Here is a 24,925-nt window from a genome sequence, read left to right as displayed (position 1 = left end):
CTACCCGAAAGAGCTAACTGTTAAGAGAAAGTGTAAGAGGTGACTAGAAAGACAAATGGAGGAAATGCATAAAAAAGTGTCTGCAAGCAGATATAGCTGTGTCAGGAACCATACAGAGCTATTGGTTTAACCAGTGCTAGATGGAAATACTTCTATTGGGGCTTGTATGTACCATCTTTGAGTATGTATTCTCTTATAATTTATAATAGACCTACAGTGTCTGCATTGTATTGCCTTTATTCTTGCTATTTTTATCCTTCACCATCTATCTGAAACTTTGTTCAGTTGTCAGTCACAGCCTTACATAATTTTTTTTTTTCCTATTCTTGGTCTCTAACTTGGTCTCTCAGTTGTTTTGTTAATAGAAATAGAGAATCTGCCAAAATTCCAATTTTTGTGTTGAAATAAAAATAGACTAACACAGAGAGTGTAATAAATCAGCAGTCCTTATGGACTGTATCACCCTGCAACAGATCCCCCACTCCAAACCATTTATAGCAACTGAAATTTTATTTGAAAGCAAATATCTGATGAGGCAAATTAATTATTATGACACTTTTCTATTGGTTAAAAAATGAGGAATCCAACATTTAAGACTTGCTAATGCTTTTTTTGGCATCAAGAAAGGAGACACAGGTATCTAATATTAAATAGTGCTGCAGAAGGGCAAGTTAGCACTTTGTTTGCCAAATTAAGTTTCAAAGACTATGTAGGTTATGAAGTTTGACTTTCTGCCCATAAATCTTGAATGACTGACAGACCACTGTAAAATAGCTTTGTTCAAAGGGAATCTTTGGCAGACAGCATCAAAGGTTTGAAACTCTGGAAGGGATGAAAAGAAAACCCCACTTTTGCACTGATTTCCCCTACAGATCAATGTCTCTGTGAAATTTGCCTGGGAATTATGAAGTATTTACTGTATTATGTGCTGGTTTTTTTCACTGTATCCAAAGGCCCCAGTGGTTCCTTTTATCTTAAAGATTTAGGGATATTTTTGTACATGAAATCTGAATGAATGAATGAATGAATGAATGCATCAGTGGAACACAGGGAAAAAAATTTGCTGGATTTAGACAGTTCTTTTCTTCCCTATTTTATCACAAGTTGGAGTATTGGTTTTACGATGCCTAAATTTATGGGTACATATTTTTATGGTAAAGCCTAATGACATGTTCTGAATGCTCCATCAAGCTCTCTCAGTTTCTTCACTTGATTCACAACTCTACAGGGTATGAATCAGTCCTGTAGTGTAACTCTTAATCTCTTCTCAACCAGAATAATGGAGTGTGAGGGGTTTTTTTTATTTATGGTGTGTGTCATCATGTCAACATCTACCTATGTAAACCAAAGAAGGGGAAAATAAAATATTTCTTGGAAAGCTCTTGTCAGCCATCAATCAGTGCAGGAGATGAAGCATCTTTATTACACATAAGCATCAGAAGCAGAAAAATTTTTGTATCACACAGGTCCATAATTCTATCCTCAAGCAAGATGTGGCCCTGCTAGGGCATAAGCTGAAGAATAACTGGCTTTGCAGGGCAGTTTCTGCTTAGAAACACAGCATGCCTCCTCAGGTGGAGTGAGAGGCCTGAGGAGAAAGGGTTCCTCCACTTTCCCAGACTCTTTAAAGCTCTGCTCCACCTGCAGGTGTTGAAACTCTTGTTTGTCTTCCACAGGGTGAAGTGAAGAAGTGAAGCCTCACAGCTGAACTACTATGAGGTCAGAAGCCTTGCTGCTATATTTCACACTGCTACACTTTGCTGGGGCTGGTTTCCCGGAAGATTCTGAGCCTATCAGTATTTCGCATGGCAACTGTAAGTATGAGGGGCCCGAGGAGCACATGCAGTGCTGATCAGGGGACTTCAAATCAACACTACTTAAATACAGTTGCAGCGGATAAAGTTGTTTTTTCTTGATTTCTCCCATGTCAGTCAATGTACATTGTCAGGTACTGACATAGGAGCATGACTTTTTCACATGGTCCAATTATTTGTTAATCTAATACAAATAACTGGTCTTCTTTAAGCTCAGATGGATTCTGTTTGAGCATTAGGCATTTTTTTCCTAAGATGGAATTGAAGAAGCTAAAAACTAAATCAAGACAAAGAATCTTGTATGACAGAAGGTCTCTCCTTTCTTACCAGTAGAGATTGGCAAACTCTCCAAAATCTAGTGTAACACCAGCAGCTGCATACTGAGATCTGCTGGCTAAACAGGTGGAGAGCTTTCTGTGTATCTTACAGTGGACATCAGGCTTGACTTATATGATTCTTTCACATTTGCCTCATCTCAATTGTGATAATGGCAATGAAAATTCTTCAAAGTCCCAAAGTTTCAGATGTTTATAAGGAAGTCTTTAGCATCTGGGCCCCTAAAAGTATGCCAGGGAGTAGCAAGTCAGGCAAGAGCAGGCTTGTGTTCAATTCTTTTTTTGTTCAGGAATTTGGTTTTTAAATTGTCCATGTTCACTGTGCTTTGCAAGGTCCTGGTACCCAAAAACTTGTCTGTCCTGTGTGACATTATTCTGAAAGACAAGGCTCCAGGGCACACCTGATGTGCTGCAAATGCTAATAGATTTCTGGGGTACAACAACAGGAAGAACTGCTCTGAAGCAACCACAGGTGAAACATAGCTAGTGTGGCCACTTCAGCCACCAACATTTTCACCCTCCAGAAAGGCAGTGCTAATCATTCCTAGAAAAATTTGCCATACTTGATGTTTTTAGAGAAATAGAACACGGGAGGATTTTTCCTCTGCAGCATGGCATGCTGAAGTGGACATGAATGTCCTTAGTTTGTTCTAGATACATGAGCTACAGAGGAAACACTACTGCATAGAAGAGAGACTGACAATAAAACTGGGCATTTTGCATGTAGGACATGATCAGAAGGATTAAATCCTGCCTGGTGTCTTAATTTATTTCTTAAAGAGTTCTCAGCACCTGGTTTGGTGAGAAGTTCCTTTTTTTATCCAGTTTTATCACCAGACTTTGTGTCACGTGACACTATGAGGTCCTTTGCTGAAGCCATGCTGTGAACCAATACTTTGACCAAGCTTAACAGGTACAATGCTTTTACAAGACAATAGCTGAAGATACTAAAGCAGCAGATGAGTTTCTGCAGAAATAGACTCCCACAAGGAGCTGCAGTTTTCTGGGAAGGCATAGTAATGGGGAAAAACCATAGCTAGATGCTAGTCAGCTCAGTATAACATTCACTCGCAGCAGGTCTGCCATGATAGTGCTAATCACTGAATGTGAAGTGGCCCTTGATCAGAAGTGTTCACTGTTGTTAGGTTGTACACCCATCCGAGGAGCAGTGGAATACCCTGTGTGTGCTGAGTTCTCACCCAAAAAAACCCAAAAGGGAATAGGCAATAAATACTCTTGCTGACTCGTAGAACTGGAGGGGGGGAAGCTGACTTGTTGATAGCAGAAGCTCAGCATGGGGATTCCAATTAGTGTTGCTGCCCATTTGCCAGAAGGATTGGAATATCAGACTGGTTGCCAAAATAATGTGCAGTGACTTTCACTTCATAAAGTTCAAGCGGTGATTTCCCACCATTTCTCAGAAAACCCTGCAGCCGTTCTGTGACAGCAGTGGAGTCCTGTAGAAAACCCAGGGAACTGGCAGTTTGAGCCAACAAGAGCCAAGCCTTTTGCTTTAGCCACTACCAATCCAGTCATTGTAGTGATTGATTGGCCGCTGTGGAACAGCTTCATCCTGATAGACATGCTTTAGCAGCCAGGAGCAAGCATTTAAGCTCTGCAAACAGTGAAGGAAAAACTGCAAGAAAGTGCCATGTACCTGTGCACCAAGAGCTCCAGAACAGCTTTATGCTTAAAAAAATTCACAGTTTTTGTCTTCTATAAAGGTGGTGACTTTCTCCTTTGCAGTTGCAGACACTGTAACCTTGAAGAACTCCCCAGCTCTCTGTGCTCATGCCTTCCAGCCCCAGTCTGTGCTTCCAGGGCAGAACAGAAACCACGGGTTTTGGCTATAACTGGGCCCCATGGTGATTCACATTAGCACCATTTCAGTTTGTTATTCTCTTCTGACCCTGTTGATCTTTTTCCTTTCCACAGACACAAGACAGTATCCGGTGTTTGTGGGTCACAAACCAGGGCGGAACACCACGCAGAGGCACCGGCTGGACATCCAGCTTGTCATGGTCATGAACAGGACCCTCTACGTTGCTGCTAGGTCAGTAGCCTCCTGCTTCAGCACTCCTCTCTGACTGCTTTCAGAGGAGCAAGGAGAACACAAGGAATATTCTGAGCTCTTCTCTGACGGACACATTATTTTTAGGATTGTCTTGCACACAGAGAGAACTTTGCAGCCTGTTAGTAAGACATATTAGAAACAACGCTAGATGATCAACTAAAGTTTTGCAATGTGTTACACCTGTGTTTTAGGGCTACATGCCTCTGCCCTCCTCTGAGACATGCAAGAGGGAAGTTGCCAGAAATATAATTTAGTTCCATGGAGAAGCAATGCCATCCTCATCATTTTATTCCACTAGTGCCCACCAATAATAACAAATTTTAGAGAATATTTCTTCTGTGACAGATGTGTTTTTTGATAAGAGTTATTAGAATGAAATTTTGCTGATCTTGGCATGTTTTATGGTATCTTAAGACAAAGAAAAAGAACTGAACATGCTCCCTCAAGGTTAATTGAATTTAGTGTCTTGACTTTTTTTGGAGAGCTATACTGTGCAGACATGAGCATGTCGTTTCATAAAAATTGCACATGAGCCACCCATTTAGTTTGCCTAGCTCAGCTTGCACTGTCAACCTCAGTGGGCCTACACCCATTAGACAGCTGCCAAACTTGCAGAGATCCAATATTAACACTTCACATCCTTACCTGTTTTTAGCAAAGAAGGTTGACGATCTTAGAGTGGGAATTACATGAGAGATGCAGAATGACTGCAAGATGGGTCCAGATTAGCCAGGCTGGGTGGTCCAGATTTGCAAGGGTGGGCAGTCCAGTTTAGGAGCTCTTGGACCCACATGCTGTTTGGGACCTCCCTGCAAGCTGCCTCTCAAGTAGTAGCTTGTTTTCTGCTTGTTTTCTGGTCCTCCATTGGAAAAACACACACCTTTCTGCATGTGTCACATAAAACCAGGCTGTTGCTGCAGATGGGAGAAGTGGTGGGTGGGATGGCCAAGAGTGAAGGGGAACAGCTGCTGAACAGGCAGCCTCTCACCACCAGCACCGTCTGCAAAGCCCTTGGCAGCCTCTGGGAGCTGCCTGCCTTTCTTCTCAAGCAGCCACTCCCCATCTCCTGGGTGGTCGGATGTGTCCTGTGGGGAAAGCTGCCTGTCCATCTCTGTGCAGCGCCACAAAACTGGTAATTGCATTACACCAGCACGGTCACTGAGTGACACTTTCAGAGCCATGTCCCTGGCTGCTGGAAGAGCACACCTGTTCCATTACCCCGCTGTAGCAGCTGCTCTGGCTAATTGCAGCTTCCCAGGCTCCCTGCATGCCCCTTGCTGCATGGGGTGGCAGAGCTCAGGGCTCTCACCTTGCGTGGAGTCCAGGCAGAGAGCAAGCATCCTTCCGCAGGAGCTGCCGTGGTGCTGGTCACAGGGCACAGGGAGACATCAGCTCTGTGCTTTGTCTGAGTTCTGAGATTGGTATTTTTGCCGTTTTTAGTGGGATAAAGAGTGGGGCAGGACTGAGGCTTGAATAGGTTTGAAAGGTGGTGGCAGGATTTCCTCCTTTTCATGACTGAGCTCCCTTTGCTTTCCTCATTTGTTTTCCTTTAAATTAGGAAATTATTTGCAGTGAGGTGGTGGTAAATCCTCTTTGCAGATTTTGCTGTGCTGTTTTCATAGTTGGTTCCCAGACTGAGATTGACGCAGTTAGACTGTCTCAGTGCCCAAGTAACTGGCTTTAGAGCAGGAAAACCCGGAGAACAGTTTTGGGATGTGTGCACAAATTATATGAAGAATGCTAATATTTGGGGGACAACATGTCCTAGTATGTGAATAGGCATTCTTCCTCATTTGTATAAAACAACTTGCTACAATGAGTGCTTATATAGTCCTAGGATCTTGTGACCTACAAAAAAGAATAAAGACCTGATCTGTTTTGTACTTACACGGGCATGAAAAAAATCTTCTTACGCTGTTTTTCCTTTGGTAACTCAAAAGCTCTTTGACATATTCTTCCCGCCCCTCCATGTTACCGAATGAAGTCCTTCCTGGGCTGACAAGCCTATGTGATACAAGTTGAAATTCAGAGATAATTTTTATCTTTAAGTAACAAACTTCAGAAATGAGTCATCCTTCAGTATCTCCTATGGATGAAAGTTTGTAATTCAAATACTGCATTTCCTTCAAAGGCGGTAGTAAATCTAGAGATTGGAAGCAAATTTGTACACAAGCAAATGTGTTTGCCAAAGAGTTTTATAACAAGATTCATTGAAAACTGTAGCTAAATAAATCTTTGGACTATTATATGAGATATTGCTTTCATGCTTTTTTTATGCATTGAAATTCAGCAATCCCAAGTTTATATTTTATCCAATTATCTGAAAAACAATCAAAACAAATGGTTAAATAGTGAGCATTTTTATTTTAGCACTGTTGTGTTTAGGTTGGGGAGTTTTTTTGTTTGCTTGTTTTGGAAAAATCCAATGTTGACTTTTGCAGACAGTTTCAGCCCACCAGAAAGGCTAACTCAGATCTGAGAACTGCTTACATTTTATTAATGATCAACTGGCATAGAGCAAAATTTCTGTCAGTCACACTGCTTTTTTTGTCTTATGGGATACCCAGCTCCCGTATTAGCTATTACCAAATAAAGTTTGGTGTTCACTTCACAAAGGCATTATTTCATGTTATCAGACAGAAATACACAGCCAACATAAATTAGAACAACTCAGTCAAAGGCCATGAAGCTTTACTCGCTGAACAGGCTTGCTAAGGACTGGCTCTGTCATCCTTTTTCTCGTGGGAAGGGTACTCGCTCCTCATCTCTCTCTCGCTGGCCCACACCCAGGCACACACATCCTTTTCTGAGTTTGCTGTGTCTCCTCCTCCCATTGTCTGGTGCGGTGGCAGCTTTTGTTCCCGTTATGTGCCACTCCTCCTGTGTGTGTGTGAACCAAGCAGGCACGGAGCAGGCTACGGGATGGCTCCCTCCTCCTTCGCAGTTACGTGTTTCCAAACCATGCTCCGAGTTCCAAGGGTCATGCACAGCCAGTGGCGTTATTTAAATTCCCTTCCTCGACAAGATTATGCCATGGCAACAGAACTCAGTTCTGCTGACTGGAGGTGGGAAAAACGGAAGCTCTAGGATTAAGTAAATTTGTGTTAGAATAACTTAATTAGCAGTAAACTGTACACATGCCACGGCTAGTAGAAAGTAGGAGTTGGGCAGCAGTGGGAAAAGGAGAATGAGGACAATCCCACGTTTTCTGTGATTAGGGAGCCCTCCCCCAAATTTGACAGCCCTTTTGCTGTCTACTGACACTGTCAGCAACTGTGCTTCATTTGTGGCTTGATAAAATGATATGTAATTTTCCTGACGCTAACCTTCTTTCCAACAATCTCATAACTTAGCATCAGAGTTTCGTTTGAACCGTTCCTTGAATCAGATAGTAAGTCCTCTAAAGGACAGTTTTATTGAGGTGGAACTAAACAACTCAGCTCTTTCTGAGTACCACTGCTGTATTTTCTAATTGTCTTGCTCAAAATGAAAAAAAATTGTAACCTCTGGAAAGTGAGGCTAATGAATAAAATCAAGAGCTGTGCTGGAAGAAGGGTTTTAGAGGTCCACCCGCACCTCATTTGCAATTCGAGAGATTTTTTTCCCCCACTTTTATATAGCAGGAGTGACAGCAATAAAGAGTAATGCACATATAAAGGGAACCATGACGTAATCTATGAAGCTGATATTGTGCTAATAGGTAATTTTATTCCAGAACCAACCCTGACCACTGCTCTGTCACTGAAGTCAGGCAAATAATAAATCGAAGTATTAAACCAATCTTGTAAGTAAATGACAGCTCTGGTTTTAGAGTCTGGAGGAGAAGAAAACCCATCAGCTCCTCAGTTTGGCATCTTACAAAGAAAACAGCCTCAAGCTCCATAGGAGAAAAATTTTCAAAGCTGGTTCCCTACCACAACACTGCGTCTTTTCTTCACCTGAGAGAAGTGTTTATTTCTCATGTAGCAGTATTCCGTGTTTGCCTTAGTCAAAGGCAAGACTAGTGCTGTTTCCCAAAACCCAATAAATATGAAGCTAACCTTGAGAACAGCGATTTCTAAAATGGAAAGAGCCTGTGTTCTGCATTCAGCAGACCCTCCAATGCTGTGGGTCAAACTTCAGCTGCACAGCTTTCTCCATCTTGAAAATATTCAATTTTATTTCAAGGAAAAATGAGATCTCAGTCCCAATTCAATGTGCTGGTTACTACAACTTTGTGGATTGGTGTTTGTTTTCTATTTGGGTTCTATACAGACCTATCCTTTTTCTCTGTTTACACAGAAAAGAATGTCTAAAAGCATCTCTTTACCTGATTAGCTGTGTCTGTTTCCTCTTTCTAAGAACAGATTGGCAGCTAATTGTAGAGAGGGACAGGTTCTTGGGAAAATAGGAAAGTAATTGTAAGGAAAGAAGTGAGAACTTTTTTCAGAGAAATATTTTACAATTTAGTTTGGCCCGCAGCTTGTGAAGAAAAGAATAATTTCTGGGAATAGTTTTGTGCCTTTTTTCTACCATATTGTCAATCAAATTGTAACAGGGAAGGGAAGGGAAGGGAAGGGAAGGGAAGGGAAGGGAAGGGAAGGGAAGGGAAGGGAAGGGAAGGGAAGGGAAGGGAAGGGAAGGGAAGGGAAGGGAAGGGAAGGGAAGGGAAGGGAAGGGAAGGGAAGGGAAGGGAAGGGAAGGGAAGGGAAGGGAAGGGAAGGGAAGGGAAGGGAAGGGAAGGGAAGGGAAGGGAAGGGAAGGGAAGGGAAGGGAAGGGAAGGGAAGGGAAGGGAAGGGAAGGGAAGGGAAGGGAAGGGAAGGGAAGGGAAGGGAAGGGAAGGGAAGGGAAGGGAAGGGAAGGGAAGGGAAGGGAAGGGAAGGGAAGGGAAGGGAAGGGAAGGGAAGGGAAGGGAAGGGAAGGGAAGGGAAGGGAAGGGAAGGGAAGGGAAGGGAAGGGAAGGGAAGGGAAGGGAAGGGAAGGGAAGGGAAGGGAAGGGAAGGGAAGGGAAGGGAAGGGAAGGGAAGGGAAGGGAAGGGAGACTTCTTTTTAACCTTAAATGGCTCTATATGCCACAGTGACATCTAGCCCAGGAATCTGGCAAAGGGTGCCTAAAAGCTATTGTGGCTGATTTCAGGATACAGGAACACATCTGCATGCTACATTGTGGCATCCTGGTGTAGGACTGAAAGAGCAGAAATCTCGTGAGATTTATCTACTTTCCCAATCTCATTTGTTCAAATAATTGCTTTTGGGAAAGCATCTTACTTTGAAGTTTTGTAGCACTTTCCTTTTTTTCCTCTTAATGGGAAGACAAACAGTTTATATGTGAAAATGCTTTTGTGGGAGAAGCAGGGGATGCTGCCAGTAATGTCTTCTGGTAAGACCTCAGATTTTTTTAAAATGGATTATGGATTATCTTGTGATAGATAGAAAATTAACTGTCTGACTATTCCATTTGACGTTGTATTCTTTGCTTTTGTTTACAGGGACCATATTTATACTGTTGATATGGACACATCACATACAGAAGAAATTTATTTTAGCAAAGTAAGTAACCTTTATCATTACCCAGAAACCAAGGACACTAGAACAAGCTTCAAATAAATAGGATGATAACATTGTTTTAACAAACTTGCCAACACTGCTGTAAAACTGTAATAAGCAAGTAACATGGCATTGCTAATCGTATTTGTGGAGAGCTAGAATAGCAATCGTGTCCTCTGCGAATTTCTGATAAGTGGTTTAGCTGGGCTGATAAGCAATCTACTGAAGTATGGTGAGGTCCCCAATGGAACATCTGTCAAACATCTATTCATTTATATGCAGCAGTTTTCTATAACAGTTATACTATCCCAATTAAGTCTACTGAAACTTGTCATAAGAAGCAAGTTACATATTTTCATTTGCACAAATTTTTTTCACTTGTGCTAGAACTGACTAAATAAAATCTTACTATAACATCACTTTGTAGATGTATTCACATTGTCTCTATGGGAAGTTACATTCAAACAAAGAAAAGCTTTGTCTGCATCACTGCATTGTATATTAACACAAACATACTGAAAATAATCTCCCTTCAGCTCCTTTGCACTTCATTCATGTTGTGTAACATATGTTGAGCACAGCCTTGGTCTGACGGAAGATCATAAAAATTTGGGCACTGTATGAATTCCACCGGAGGAGGGGACAGGGCTTCATTATAACTGTGAATGATGGTGAAAGTGAGCTTTCTAACTCATCAACGAGTGAGGGCACACCCTTACAATGGAAAGGAACATTCATGGTTACTCTTTCAGCTTGGACCCCTCCATGAATGCACAGTGTCTCAGTTTACTCATCAGGAACACTGTCAGAACTAACAAAGCTTTGTTATAATTAATAAGGTTTCCACTTTTGACCGTTTTTGAAACTCATCTCAAAAAACAAAAAAAAAAAACTGGCTGGGATTTAGCTGTAAATCTTCTGGAGAAACAGTGTTAGCAGATAAAGTCAGCAGTGTCTTGGCAGGAGAAAAACTCTTGGAGCTTGTTAGCTGAATTGAAGTGCTAAGGAGTACCTGAATTTTATTTCTTTCCAGATCTAAAATGTTGTCTTTGGGAATATATATTTCATTTAGATCCAGTGAAGGTTCATAGTCCATAAATTATAATTCTGATTTGAAAAAAAATCTGATATTGTTCTGATTTGTAGAGCAATATCAGTTAAAAGAAGAGAACATCTACTACTTTTAAGAAAAATACACATTTTTCAAAGTTCACCTATTGCTGAATTCTGTTCATTTAGGCTTTAAAGTAAGAGGGATGGATTTCTAGTATCATGAATTGGAGGCAAAACAAAGTTAAATGAACGATCCGCATCACTGAATTTCCATTGTTTCATTGTGGTGGATTAATCATGGATAAAGAGTGTAGAAAACTTTCAATAAATGTATGTTCAAAAGCTAGTCTCCCCTACGGGACTTCTACTTCTGAAATCAAATGTGAAAAACCTCTGAGTTCTAATTGATTTCTTTCTTTATTCTTGCAGAAATTGACATGGAAATCTAGACAAGCTGATGTAGACACATGCAGAATGAAGGGAAAACATAAGGTAGGCAATTTTCATTTCTTCTGCAACTGCCACTTCAGTTTAGTTGCATCACTATTATCTCAGGCTGCTGTCTGTAATGTGGAATGGATCTTGCCATTCACTTCTTAGCAGTAATTGCTTTTTCCATCAACTTACTGAAGGCTTTAATTTGCAAAAACAGTTCACTTCAAATGTGATAAAATATTAGGACAGAAGCCACAGCAATATCCTGAAATATTTAAGGCATGGAGCAGGTCACAATGCTTAGTGTAGCAGTTTTGCTTACCGTTGCTTCAAAAGCCAAGTGCTGCTGTCCATCCCCCTGTGGGAATTTACTGAGGAGTTCAGGTAAAGCATCAGAAAAGATGAGTGTGGGGCTGTAGAAGGACTGTTTCTCACACCACTTTCACCCTCCTGGAACCTATGGCTGGCATAAGTAGTATCATAATTAGACACAGACTCTGATTCTTTTCATCTACTTCCTCTTCTAGTTAAAGAAGCTTTATGCCAGCACATTGTAGTGGTGATGTCACTGTCTGACAGTGGCACAGGTGACAAAATCAGATTTTTCACTCTTCAGGAAAGCAACAGTTTTCAAACAAAATTCACCTTTGTCAACAACAGCAAACTAGGAGCTACAATATGAATGCTTTATCTTCAGCTCTTTGTAATTTTTAAGCCACTAGAATATAAATTAATTACAAATTGCTCATTGTTAGTTAAACATAGTCAAAATAAGGCCAGAGTATCACAGTAGGTACCAGCCAATTTAATTTTCAACCTGTGAAATATCACTGCTTAAAAATGAAAACAGATACTCAAAATGCAGTAGTTGAAATAGTTTTTATTATTTTTCTTCAGGATGAATGTCATAATTTTATTAAGGTTCTCCTAAAAAGAAACGAGGATACACTGTTTATCTGCGGAACAAATGCATTCAACCCTTCTTGCAGGAACTACAAGGTATGTAGTTTGCAGAATTTCACTTATGCCTTGTATTTTGGTTGGATTTATTGTGACTATGTTGGCAGCAGCGTGAGATTATCCTTCACCCATGCACCATTCAACTCTGAAACATTTGTCCTGACTTGTTTCAGCGCTACCGAGTTCAATGTTGATTGGATTTCTGAGAAAATCCCAGACTGAGTACCTAGCTCTTTGCAACTCCTGCACATCAAGAGAATTTCCACTTTGCACTGCCCCCCGTAGCTACAGAGTCCTTCAGATCCCTGCTTGGGGCTGTAGTCCCACCTCAGAAAGTTCCTCAGCTTGTCACTGACACTCACATCAAGTCATTGACTAATATTGGGGGTTACTGCTGACTAGCATGTTCTAAAATTTCTGTTCTACTGCTCTCAACCACAAAACCAGTTCTGAAGGAGCCTGGGGACATAGCTAGCAAAACCTGAGTTTCTTGTGAGCCCCCAAGAAAGGAATGCTGGGGAGATCCTATGGCATTGTGTGCTGTGGGAGTGATGGAACAGCTAATCTCCGCAAGGAGCAGTACAGCAGGACAGAGAAGTATTCCTCACTTGCTGGGGATCTGCAAAGCCAAAACATTATCTGGAGCAGTGTAGAAACCCTGCTGGTCCCTGCATACTTGACATTAATGCCCTGGAGCCAATTTATTCCTTTGGCATAGTGTATCTCAGGAGTCTTCATTCCAGTAGGACCCACTTATTGAAATATTTCCCATTTCCTTAGGTTTTTACCATTATATTCTGATATAACTCCCAACAGTGGATGTCTCCAGAGTAGCTTTGAAATTAATTTATTTAGGCATTTGACATCCAGACTCTGCTTTTCTAGGCTCTGTTATGTCCCACAGGTAATTTCTCATCTTTTTTTCTGGAAAAATAAAATTCAGTTTTAGTAATGCTGCTCCTGACAAAATTGCAACTGCCATTTAGGTTTTAGGTTCAGAGTTATTGGAAAAAAAGTGGAATAAAGATGTTAAGAGCCAGGAAAACTACTTCCCTAATGGTATTCACTGTGACTGGTGGTCTTCCTTGATTTTTGTGCAATGATGCTTTGCCTCATTTAGCCACTATAATGGCTGCAGTTTAGAAAACATGGGAGAGAAGTGCAGGGTAGTTTTTTCTTCCAGTCTGTGGAGGAATAACCAAATTGAGTAAGAATACAAGCCTGTGTCATGGTAACTCTGAGGTACAGTTAGCTACTCTAACAGCTGTTTCTTTTATTCTTTCTTTCCTTGCCTGCTCCTAGTATGCAATGAAGCTTCTTGATCACTGGGCTGTATTTATTCTTCTACTACAGTTTGCAATTTTTAATTTTTAATCTCTGAATTCCATTAATAAGGCTAACAAATCTCAGCCAGTCTCCTTGTGTGGAAGTTGTCTTTTAGATACAATTTTAGATTTCATTGACATCTTGGTGTGAGGCGTATAAATGGCCTCCTCCCCCTTACTCCAGAGTTTTCATCCCCTGTGGTGCAGGGCTGGATAGTGATTCCCCTGGCAGTCTAGAGAAGGCCTCTGCAACAGCTGCCCTGGCTTTTCCTCCATGTATTCCTTCATTATCCAGAGAGAGAACTGAATGTGTGCCAAACAGAAAGCAGGGCTGTCCCTCAGGTGTGCCAGTGGTTGTGAGGGTGAGCCCAGCCTGTGGAGCTTGTGCAGGAAGAGTTACTCAGGACTCTAACTCGTTTCCTCTTACTATCATGTGAAATGCTTTTCAGCCTTTGAGTAAACACAACTGACTGCCCTCAGAGTGGACTTTGACAGAAAGGATACATGACAGAAAACAAATGATCACAAATCATCCACTGAAGGACTTGGAAGCTAGAGCACACAAATTAAAAGTTTATTTAAGTGGATGGTGCTGTGTGGGTTATTTGTCATGCTCTGTGAATCTTTACTGTGTGTAATCTATAGAGTATGAGATGGACAAGTTGCCTGAATATGCTACATAGGTTCTTATTCTCAAAATACTGTAGTATAAGCATCTTAAAGGCGTAACAGGTGTACAAGTCTCTCTTAGCTCACCAAACCTTCTTGAACTTCATGTAAAGTCAATCTGTATATTTGTGTCATTATCAGTGCCCCGGGTGAATTTATTTCCCAGGAGTTACACATAAGCCTCAGAATTTACAATTCCTGCACAGATTAATTCTTGTTTGATGGTAAGAGGATTCTCTGTGACATGGAGTCAGCTGGTATAGAAAAACGTGAAGAGCATCTTTCTGAATATGCAAATCAAGGAAGAGAGCACCACTATTGAGACTAGAGCAGAAGGACCTCTGGACTTGGGGAAGAAAAATGCACACAGAGATAATTGTCCTAGTGTTGTTTCTTCTGAATGCTGTGGTTTGCAGTCTTTACTGTGTATAAGAGTGCTTCTGTTGGGTCACTGGTGAGGATAAATTTTGGATCCTTGCCGGAACCACAGACCACATGGCCTGCTACAGTTCAAAACAAAACTTGTGTGCAGATAAAATATAGACTGAAGACTTCGGTAAAATGTGTCAGGGTGAGAATTATTAGCTCCAAAAGAATGCCTGACTTACTGGACATAATTTTTCAGGCTTTTTTTATTTAATTCCATGATTTTTTTTGTCAAGTTTTTCCTTCACAGTCAGGAGTAGAGTTAGAGTAAGGGCCTTCTCCTGGGCCCAGAAAAGAAGAAACACTGTCATAAAGCATCATTCTCGGTAAGAAATTTTGTTTCTTTGTTTCTTTACCTGAGGAGCTCCGTTTGATTTTTCAGATGGATACCCTGGACTATCTGGAAGAGGAATTCAGTGGAATGGCCAGGTGCCCCTATGATGCAAAGCATGCCAACGTTGCGTTGTTTGCAGGTAAAATGACAGCAATAAACTTTTTGCTTTCTGTCCTGCAGCCCAGGCTTGGTGTAACACTGTGCCTCTTGCTTGAGCCCAGAATGCCTAAATCTAGATGGTGTCAAACAGAGTAAACACTGACTGAAAAGAGGGGACATAAGGAAATTCCTAGCAAAAACAGCCTTCCCCTCTTTGGAATTAACTTCACTGTCATCAACATTGCATAAAGCCTCAGTTTCATGGATCAATATTTCAGTATTTCCTGTATTTTTGATAATATGGCCTGTGTGTGGCACCATTTTTGGCTGCATTCAGCTTCTGTGAACGTCAAAGGAAGTCAAGGCTTATGTAAGCTTTAATTAGGATTAAGCAGGATATGCTCATTAACAACTCTAAGCCTAAGCTAACATTCATAATAAAAGGAAGTTACGGAAAATGCTGTGGCATGCCCTTTTCTAGATCTAGAAGGAAAAGGGGAGGTGATTTTTTTTTTTTAAGCTGAAAACATCTTACTATGATCTTATCAGCTGCCATAGACAAAAGGAGAGAAGTGTATTGGCTGGTGGTGATTTATGCTGCATGCAGCATAACAGTGTTAATTCTACTACGATAGTTAGAAAAAGTGAAATCTTATAAATTGAGTTAATTTTGGCTGTTGATTGTACAGTAATTTTTTATATGTTGTCAGAAATTTCTGATTAAATTATCTCTTTATTGAACTTCTCCTAGTGTGAACCCTGCTGATCTTTTCTTAGATCTGGCTGATAGATAAGTGGTGCAAATAATAAAAACATCCTCCATGATAATGTGAGCCTTCTTCAACAGGTGTGATACTATAAAACAATCTGGGTGCTCACATGGAAATAACTAAGCTATTCCTCTGAAGATTTAAGATTTAAGCCATTCTCAAACAAGTCTATAGCCAAAGGGCTCTATTAAGCACTACCATGTTTGAGGAATCATCATCTGCCTCACAAAGGAGAGATTTTGTAACCTGTTTCAAATTTTATTTTTTTAATAATGCAAATAAATGGTCCTTTTGTTCCAATAATAGTGATGATGATAGTGGTAGAATGTGATTTCTTGATTACAGTCACAGGCAGGAATACACAGTAGAAATTCTCTAACGGTAGCAAGTAATTAATAAAATATGGCAATAGAGAAACTCCTTCAAAGGAATATTTTTCCCATGTGTCTCACACTCCCTATCCTTCATGCAGCCTGAATGACCTTTCAGAAGGGTCTTTCTCAGTGTATTGCCCAAGAAAGAGTTTATGACCAGCCTATTGTAAACATTCACTTTGAATGCAGCTGAAGTTCTGAAAGATTACTCCAAATTCGTCACTGAAGAAATCCTTGAATTATTTGAAAATAAAGAGAATATTTATAGAAATATTCATGGTGATTCAGAATAAATTTGATACCGTTCAAATAAATATTTGTAGGATATTCCTTGTAAATCTGCTAGCTTCAAAAAATCACTGCTATATGTGTCTTACATGTTGATACCCATGCTAACTTTTTAGAGTGCATTGAAAAGCAGTTACAGAACAGTTTAGGGCACTAATCCAAGTTATCTGAGTTTGTTGGATGCGCTTACTTGAGTATGGCTCTTCTTGCAGCCTGTAGCTATTGCAGCTGATATGTGCGAATTGTAGTTGGTCACAGGAAGTTGGCAGGAAAGAAAATAAGAGTGTAGTTGTATAAACATGGGTTCAGACATCCATATCTAAAAAATTGAGCTTTTTATTCTATTTTAAATCAGGGAAGGGGACACATGTAGTAATTATTTTTTTCTGTTTTGCTAAGAAAAAATGATCATTCTTAAGTGGCCAAATAAGGACAAGAATTGCATGAGTCAGAGCAAAGCATACAGTACTGCTAATAAAAAACAGTCTGAATTTTAATTCTGGAGCTGAAATTAACAGACTGACAGAGTTTCTAGGGTTGGAAGGGAGCTCTGGAAATCATCCAGCCCAACCCGCCCTGCCAAGGCAGGGTCATCTACAGCAAGTGACACAGGAATGTGTCCAAGTGGGGCTTGAATGCCTCCAGAGAGGGAGACCCCACAACCTCCAGAGAAAGGCTGCTACAGTGCTCTGCCACCCTCAATGTAAAGAAATTCCTCTCATGTTGAGGAAAGCTCTTGAGCTTTACTTTATGGCCATTGCTCCTCATCCTGTCGCAGGACACCAATGAAAAGAGTCCAGCAACCTCCTCTTGGCATCTGCCTTTGCGATAGCTGTGTGCATCAATTCCCTCTCAGTCTAAGTCTGAAAGTATAATGAGGAGAACTTGACCAATAGAGACCTCTCTGCTTTATCCTGGGAATGTTCTCAGTGCTGGTGCCTTCAAGGCACCAACATAATCTCTGTCAAACAAGATGTAGACAATTCTGGTTTTTATGCAGACACAACAGAGAAATAATTTTGTGTGCTCATGCTGCACCACTTGTGCTTCCAGCAGACAGCATGTTCTAAGTTCTATTTCACACATGAAAACAATCCTGTACAGTTACCATGACCTGCAAACAAAGTAGACAACAAATAAAATTTTAAAATATTGCTGAAACTTGTGCTTTTATGTCCTTACAGTTTTGTACATTTTGGTTGTCCTTGGAGTGCCATTTTGTAGGCCCTTTCTTATCACTTGTCCTCCATTCTTTAAGAGAGAGGAATGGATAATTCATAGGGGAAATGCCTAAAATGCATGCTAGAAAAGAAATATTGATGGGCAATCCTCCTCCATCTCTTTCCCTCGCTGTTTCAGCAGGGCTCCCAACATGTTAGTTAATTTTTTCTTAGTGATCTTTGGCAGAGCAGAAGTGCTCTCAAGGGGAGAAATTTTCATAAGCATCAATTAGCTGACAGTCTCCAAGCCCTGTCTGGTTTGCACTCCCATTGAAACTAGCAGTTCTGTTATGTTTGTTTTGCTGACATACCTAAGCAGAATTTCTGAGTGTTGAACTAGTGACATGTGACTGGAAAGGGTAGTTCAGTATGACATACCTAAACTGAAGAAGAATTATTCCATAAGGTTATTTTCTTCCGCAGCATCCCTCTGAAATTACCATTCTGCAGAAGAGTGAGTTGCTTGTTCGTTACTCAGTTCCATTCACCTGGCTGGATTTTTTTCCTTCCTTCAGTGTTCCTAAGGAGAATGTGATGGTTTTGTTTCCCCTTCTCATCTGACTGGTGAAAGAAGAAGCAATTTTACAATTTCTAATGCTCCTCCCCCCCCCGGTTTCTTCTTTCCTTCCACCCCAGAGGGAAAGCTGTATTCCGCCACAGTGACCGACTTCCTCGCGATAGACGCGGTCATATACCGGAGCCTGGGAGACAGCCCAACCCTGCGGACAGTTAAACATGACTCCAAGTGGTTGAAAGGTAGATAAACAAACAAGACAAAAAAAGCAGCATCTCTGATGAGAGTCCTGGATTTCTGACAGACCTCTTTGTCATTTCATTTCACCAATGCTTTCTGGCAGAAAGAAGGAAGCAGATTACATCGCTTGCTTACTCTGATCTGTTTATCTCTTTCACTCCTCTCCTGACCCAAAGATACTGGATTTGACAGAAGCTGGGTAGATCAGAATATATATTCCAGTGAGCTTTCCAAGATTAAATCCACCAGTTTACATCTGTTGGATGGAAAAGCTGGAGCTTGCAGGGCTCTGTGTGCTTGTGCTGTGTTTGCAAATATTCCTGCCACAGCACTGTTAGGTAACAATCAAGGCTTTATGAAGTATAGAAGGTTTGTCCTGTAATGCTAAGATTCATTAATGAAACTAAAATTGTGTGAATATTGCACAAAGCCTTTCTGTTACAGTTCTTAAGGATTGTACTGCTGCCATTGAATTAGGCAATTTTTGTGCTCTAAATGCCCTCTTTGTTAAGGATTGTGCTGTTTAGCTTCATGTAGGTGTTGAGAATTGTTAGCATTTGGAGTGATTTTAACAGAGAGCAAAGCCATAGTTTCAAGTCTTTTTCTGCATGCAGAAATGTTTTGCCAGGTGTCAACTTTAGCTGTCCCACTTTGCTTGCTGCTACAGACACGTGTGGGCAGAAACAGTTACGTGGTTTGTTATTTCCTCAGCTCACAGACTGCATGCCATAAAGAGCACTGCTTGGACCCCTCAGGCATACAGTTATAAATGCCTGTTTACCTTTCCTCTTACTCCATGCAGGGCAGACATATTAGTGGCAAAGACTTAACTACCCTGCAGTGATGTTGTACAGACTTGTTCCCAGCTCTCCTGTCCCCAGACAGCGATTCTTCTGCAGCAGTGATTTGTTTGTTCTGAAAACTGATCAAGTTTGTCAAGAACAGCTATTTCACCTCTGGATGTTAGATGTGAATGTGTTTGGCCTCTCTTTGCAGTCTGTATCCTGTATGTGGTGCCTAAATCAGGTGTCTTGCGTTGCTGTTTTTTTTCCTAGAGCCGTACTTTGTCCAGGCAGTTGACTATGGCAATTACATATACTTCTTCTTCCGGGAAATAGCAGTGGAGTACAACAGCATGGGAAAGGTAAGGGCAAAAACACTGCCTTGAATGACTTTGTCAGATTGAGGAGGAGGAAAATTTATGCTATTCTTGGACCAATGCTGTTACGAGTGACCTTGAAATGAGAACCATAAATCATGATGACAAGGTCAGCATTTTGAGAAGATTCCTATTGCTCAAGCCAAAAGGTTGGTTGGAGTAAAACATTGCACTCACTGTCTTGAAAGGAAAATGTGTAGTTTCTTACAGTGATGGTGTATGCTAGAGTTTCTTTTCTGAAATTATAGAAAGCACAAGGCTAATCTGGTTAGTTCAACACAGTAGATAATTGTTAAAAACAGATTCCAAAGCAGGAAGAAATTTTTCTGTAAGAAATATGAATTAGGGTGCTGAGTAAACAAGGGTAGGAATTTTGTGCTCTGCCATTCTGCAAAGAATAATTAAACACTTTCTGCATTTTTGCTAATTTCACAATAGCTTTCTGACTAAGCAGTCAGAAAAGCTGACCAAGGTCACAAAGGTGGAGAGCAGGAATAAAAGCCCAGCAAGATTTGCATAGTTTTTAAGCGCTGAAAACACAAGAATCGGAGCAGCAGTGTGGGTTGCAAGGATTGTGAATATGAAATGTGCTTTTGTTTGGGGAAATAGAAAACTAAGCAGTCTGTATGGAAATGAATTTTATATGGGTTGAGAACAGATCTCCTGAAGGATTTATGGCTGTGTAGTAAATGCCACAGTCTTATCTTTCATAGCACACTGTTCCAAAGCTTAATTTTTCTCTGTTTCTTATTTGTCACAGATTATAGAAAAGTGGTATTAAATTAAGCACCTTGCTGTGTTATTCCAAATGTTTTAAAAGCAGTATTCCAACGAAGACTTTAGGTCAAGCAAACGTTTAATTTTCTCCATTATTTTTGCTCTATTCCTTCCAGGTAGTTTTCCCAAGGGTGGCCCAGGTTTGCAAAAATGACATGGGAGGATCTCAGAGAGTGCTGGAAAAACAGTGGACTTCCTTTCTCAAGGCTCGGCTGAACTGCTCAGTTCCTGGCGACTCACACTTCTACTTCAACATACTGCAGTCGGTCACAGATGTTATCCATTTCAATGGCCGGGATGTTGTTTTAGCAACATTCTCCACTCCATATAATAGGTAATAGCCACAATAACATTTTACCTTCTATTTCCTCTATGTTTTGCTTTTTCTTTTTACTTTATGCAAGCACAAGAAGAGATCGCTCGTACAACATAATTATTTTGTACCCTGCACTTAGCAATAGCTTGTGTTCAATTTTAAGGCATTCTGCTATTTCTTACTTTCTACCTGGTAACTTAGGGTGGCTTTCAGCCATTTACTATCTGGACACATTCCTCAGATGTACTTTTCTTTACAAGGGAATAGTTTGCACCAGCCACCAAGAAGTGTTTCAGTGTGTAACTTGCAGAATATTATTCCAAAGAGAAAATACAGTATTTTTTTGCTCACAAAGAAAGGACTGTGTCTGTCTTGTCTGCAGCTAAACCTCCAAGAACCATATTATCTCCTTCTTTTTGTTTTATGCATCCCTGGTGACTCTTGCATTGATCTTTGACCGTGCATTGACCCTGCTGCCCCCTGACTCTCCTGGGAGAGCCAAGGTCTTGCTGGCTGGGACAGAGGGTCCCCAGAACACCTATTTCATTGTTTGTGTGGTTATCCAAAAGCATCGATTAATCTGTGGAGATTTTATTACTGTTACACATTTTGGCGTGTTTCTCTGCAAGTTATAAGAGGAGTAACTGTGTCTAATTATTGAGAACTCCTGAAGAAGTTAAAAAAATAGTCGCTTTCTGATTAAAAAGTATATCGCAGTTTCACACAGTAACATTTGAGCTAAAAGAGGAATTTTATTGTTGAAATTCATTTAGTTTTGCTGTACCCTTGCCACCCCTTGTCAAAGCCTGACCTCAGTAAGGTCATTCACAGAACTTGCTTCAAATGAGAGTCTGGATCTGTAATGTAAAATCACCACTTTTGACATCAAAACAATGGAAACTGCAATGGAGTAATTATGCCACCAATAGGGAATGCAAGCTTAAATTAAGTTGATCTCTTTTCATGCAATCTGGCTTAATAAAAACAGGTGAACAAATAGAGATTCAACATCAGAAAATAGATTGTATCTTGCAATTATCTCAAAATTGAGATTGTACTCCCACTCTGCTAGTATTTCCTGTGGTGTTTCATGAATAATTCTTTTCCTTAAGTATTGCATTTTAGAATCTAAGTACTTGGTGTAAAAGGCAAAATACTGTTTTATAGGCTGCAGGTTTTGCCAGACATGGAAGATGGCAGAAAAGCATATATTTATTCTTGGACAGAGCTTTTTAGCAGACCTGGCAACCTGGAGGGCCAAGCATGTTCTGGAGAGGATCAGGCGCAACATCTCCAGCCAAGCAAGGGAGGGGATTGTCCCACTCTGCTCTGCTCTGGGGCAGCCTCACCTCGAGTGCTGGGGCCAGTTTTGGGTACCACAATATTAGAAGGATCTAAAGATATCAGAGACCGTCCAAAGGAGAGCAATGAAGGCGGTGCAGGACTTTAGGGGAAGCTATATGAGGAGTGAACAAGGCCCTTGGCTTGTTTAGCCCTCACAGCAGTTCAGAGCTTCCTTATGAGGTGAAGAGGAGGGGCAAGCACCAGTCTCTGCTCTCTGGTGGCCTGTAAGAGGACTCAAGGAAGCTGAGTCATAGAGGATTAGGTTGGATATTAGAAAAAATAGGTTCTTCACCCTGAGGGTGGTTGGGTGCTGGAGCAGGCTTCCTGGGGAAGTTACCAAGCCTGGGCAGACATAAGGGACCATCTGGACAATGCTCTCAGGCACATGGTGTGATTCTTGGGATGTCCTCTGCAGGAGGATTGGACTTCAGTGATGCTTGTGAGTCACTTCCAGTTCAGGATATTCTGTGATTCTGTAGTTCTATGAAACCTACTTCTGACATAAATGCATCTCTTATTCCTCCTCCACTAAAGAAATGTTGAAACACCTTTGGTCTCTAGAACAAAGTTTCCTTCTAGACTGAAGTGGAAGAGATTCCTCAGTCTAATCAGAGGTCACTCAAGTAGAAACTAGTGTTGAGTTGTCATCCAGTAGTTCACAGGGGGATGGACCTCCTTGGCTGTGACTCACAGTGCTCCATCCTTCCCACTGCATCACACTACAGACCTGTAATCTGTCACCCTCACGAGTAAAAGATGTTGCAGTCCTTTGAGCACAGCAATGCTTCCATCCGTGTGTAGTTGTGTGTTGAGCACTTGTAGTAGTGTGTGACACACCTCAAGAGCTTATGGTTGGTTTTTTGTCTTAAGGACTTAATTACCAATGTGCAAAATATTCTAGCTGGAGTGGGTTTTGAGCTGTCTTTTAGGATGAGGTCCTCTGTGTGGCCAAATGTACCCTTGACCATCTCTTACATCCACATATATATGGCTTTATATTTAAAAATATAAATTTTAAAATTTAAAACTCCTGCTGTGCAGAATCACATTAATATTGAGCTTTGAAGTTTCCTTCTCTATAAAAAGATAAATCTGTGAAGATAAAAATAGAACTACTGTACTGTCTCTCAACTTGTTTTTCTTCAGTAAAACATTTTGAAATTGTTTACTATTCAAATGATTGTTTTTCTATCAATTTATATACCTTTAGGAATTTAGCTTAATCATCTGTAACAGTATTATAGTTCCTACATTTTTTCTTTGATGTATAATAACCTACTAGCTAAGAGCAGGATTGAAAGCCTGAGCCAGCTGGGTTCATGCTATTTACCCAATAAAATCAAGTGGTGGGAGTCAGACACAAATACAGTAGCTCATGTACAAAATTAGTAAAAAATAGGCAAGAAATTAATATTTCATGCTTCCAAGTGACTGATCATGCTAAACCCACATGCCTTTCAAAAAGTATGTAGGTGAGAAATTAACTATGTCTGAACAATGCTGTTGTGCGGTTCCATTCAAGTATCCAAAAAACTGAAATTTGCAATGTTATGATCTTAAAATAATATCAAATTTGTTTCTATAAGCTCTTTCATTTCATTGAGTAGACCAAACTCCTGAGCATAGTCAACTCCTTTTCATTGGGAACACTTTGTGGATATCAGGCTGTGGGAGCATGAATGAATTACATGTAAAAGCCAGGTAAATGGCACATTGCAGCACGCTTCCAGTTTGATTAGAACCAATTTCTGAATTATCTGCAATGTGCTTTTTGAGGCATGGCAGGGAATACAAGAGATGGTACTGAGAGATGTTAAGACTTAGAAGACCTTAAATGTCCAAGTAGTGGGTTCTGAATGAGACTGGCGGTTTCTCCTCATGTGTTGCCAGTGATAGACAAAGGTTGACTGATTCTTTCCCTTCTTCAAGATTATTGCAATTACTTCTTTCTGTGAAACTTTGAATAAAATTCTCTTGTCGGTAGCTGCCTGCTGACTGGTATTCAGGCTTTTCCATGGGCTGGGTTTTCCTGTTAATACCGGATTTAAGGTTCAGTATTGAGTGAAGGAAGGCTTCTATAGAGCATATTTTTTGCTCAAGTTTTTATGTATAACTGCAGAATGAGTAACAACTTCTGGGAAATGTCACTTTTCAGCATCCCTGGCTCTGCAGTCTGTGCCTATGACATGCTTGACATTGCCAATGTATTTACTGGGAGATTCAAAGAACAAAAGTCTCCAGACTCCACATGGACACCAGTTCCTGATGAACGAGTGCCCAAGCCCAGGTATGTTTCATGTGTAGTGATATTGTTCAGTTCCTTCATACAGGCTACAGAGGCTTTTTGGTGTTTTGAACAGCCTTGTAAGGTGCAGATACAATTATACATGTTGAAACAATAAAGTAAAAGTTGAGTTGAATTTGGATCTAAACTATGCAATAGAGATTTTTCCACTTAAATGACATTTGTGTAACATATATCAGGCCAGCATCAGATCCACTTGGTCAGAATAATCACTTAAGAATGGTGTGATTTACACAGTTATTGTAAATTGGTTCGGTAACAGATATATCTCATTACAAAGCCTGCACCAGTTCTGCAGTTTGCTGTTCTATGATTAACATGCAGATTAAGTGCCACAGTGGATGATTTATGGAGAGCAAAAAAGAGCATTCCACCAAACTAGAGATTCATTTTACTTCATTCCTCCTATGAGTTGTTTTCCCCACTTCCACATGTTTGCATCCATCTCCTCTACTACATTCTTCATATTTCTTACAAGTACCATTTTAAACAAGTTGCTGTTGACAGGCACTTGTTAACTCATTGACACCAATGGCATTTTGTTCTGAGATATTGAGATGCATATAG

The 24,925-nt window shown here is 40.6% G+C and overlaps 1 protein-coding gene across 5 annotated transcripts in view; it reads left to right on the top strand.

The window, feature by feature from the left end:
* Positions 1–24,925, top strand: part of SEMA6A (semaphorin 6A) — a 119,191-nt gene that overhangs the window by 49,380 nt on the left and 44,886 nt on the right. For all 5 annotated transcript variants that reach the window (XM_058043362.1, XM_058043361.1, XM_058043360.1 and 2 more), the window contains exons 2-11: positions 1,677–1,814; positions 4,085–4,202; positions 9,693–9,753; positions 11,233–11,295; positions 12,136–12,237; positions 15,001–15,091; positions 18,340–18,459; positions 19,513–19,601; positions 20,510–20,727; positions 24,209–24,340. In XM_058043362.1, coding sequence (XP_057899345.1) covers positions 1,715–1,814; positions 4,085–4,202; positions 9,693–9,753; positions 11,233–11,295; positions 12,136–12,237; positions 15,001–15,091; positions 18,340–18,459; positions 19,513–19,601; positions 20,510–20,727; positions 24,209–24,340 — 1,094 coding nt within the window. In that variant the 5' untranslated portion in view covers positions 1,677–1,714. The remainder of the gene's footprint in view (positions 1–1,676; positions 1,815–4,084; positions 4,203–9,692; positions 9,754–11,232; positions 11,296–12,135; positions 12,238–15,000; positions 15,092–18,339; positions 18,460–19,512; positions 19,602–20,509; positions 20,728–24,208; positions 24,341–24,925) is intronic.

This window comes from Melospiza georgiana, chromosome Z, assembly GCF_028018845.1.
Source record: "Melospiza georgiana isolate bMelGeo1 chromosome Z, bMelGeo1.pri, whole genome shotgun sequence".
Lineage (NCBI taxonomy): Eukaryota > Metazoa > Chordata > Aves > Passeriformes > Passerellidae > Melospiza > Melospiza georgiana.
Note: the sequence above shows the minus strand (reverse complement) of the source record. Positions and strands in the feature narration are given on the sequence as shown.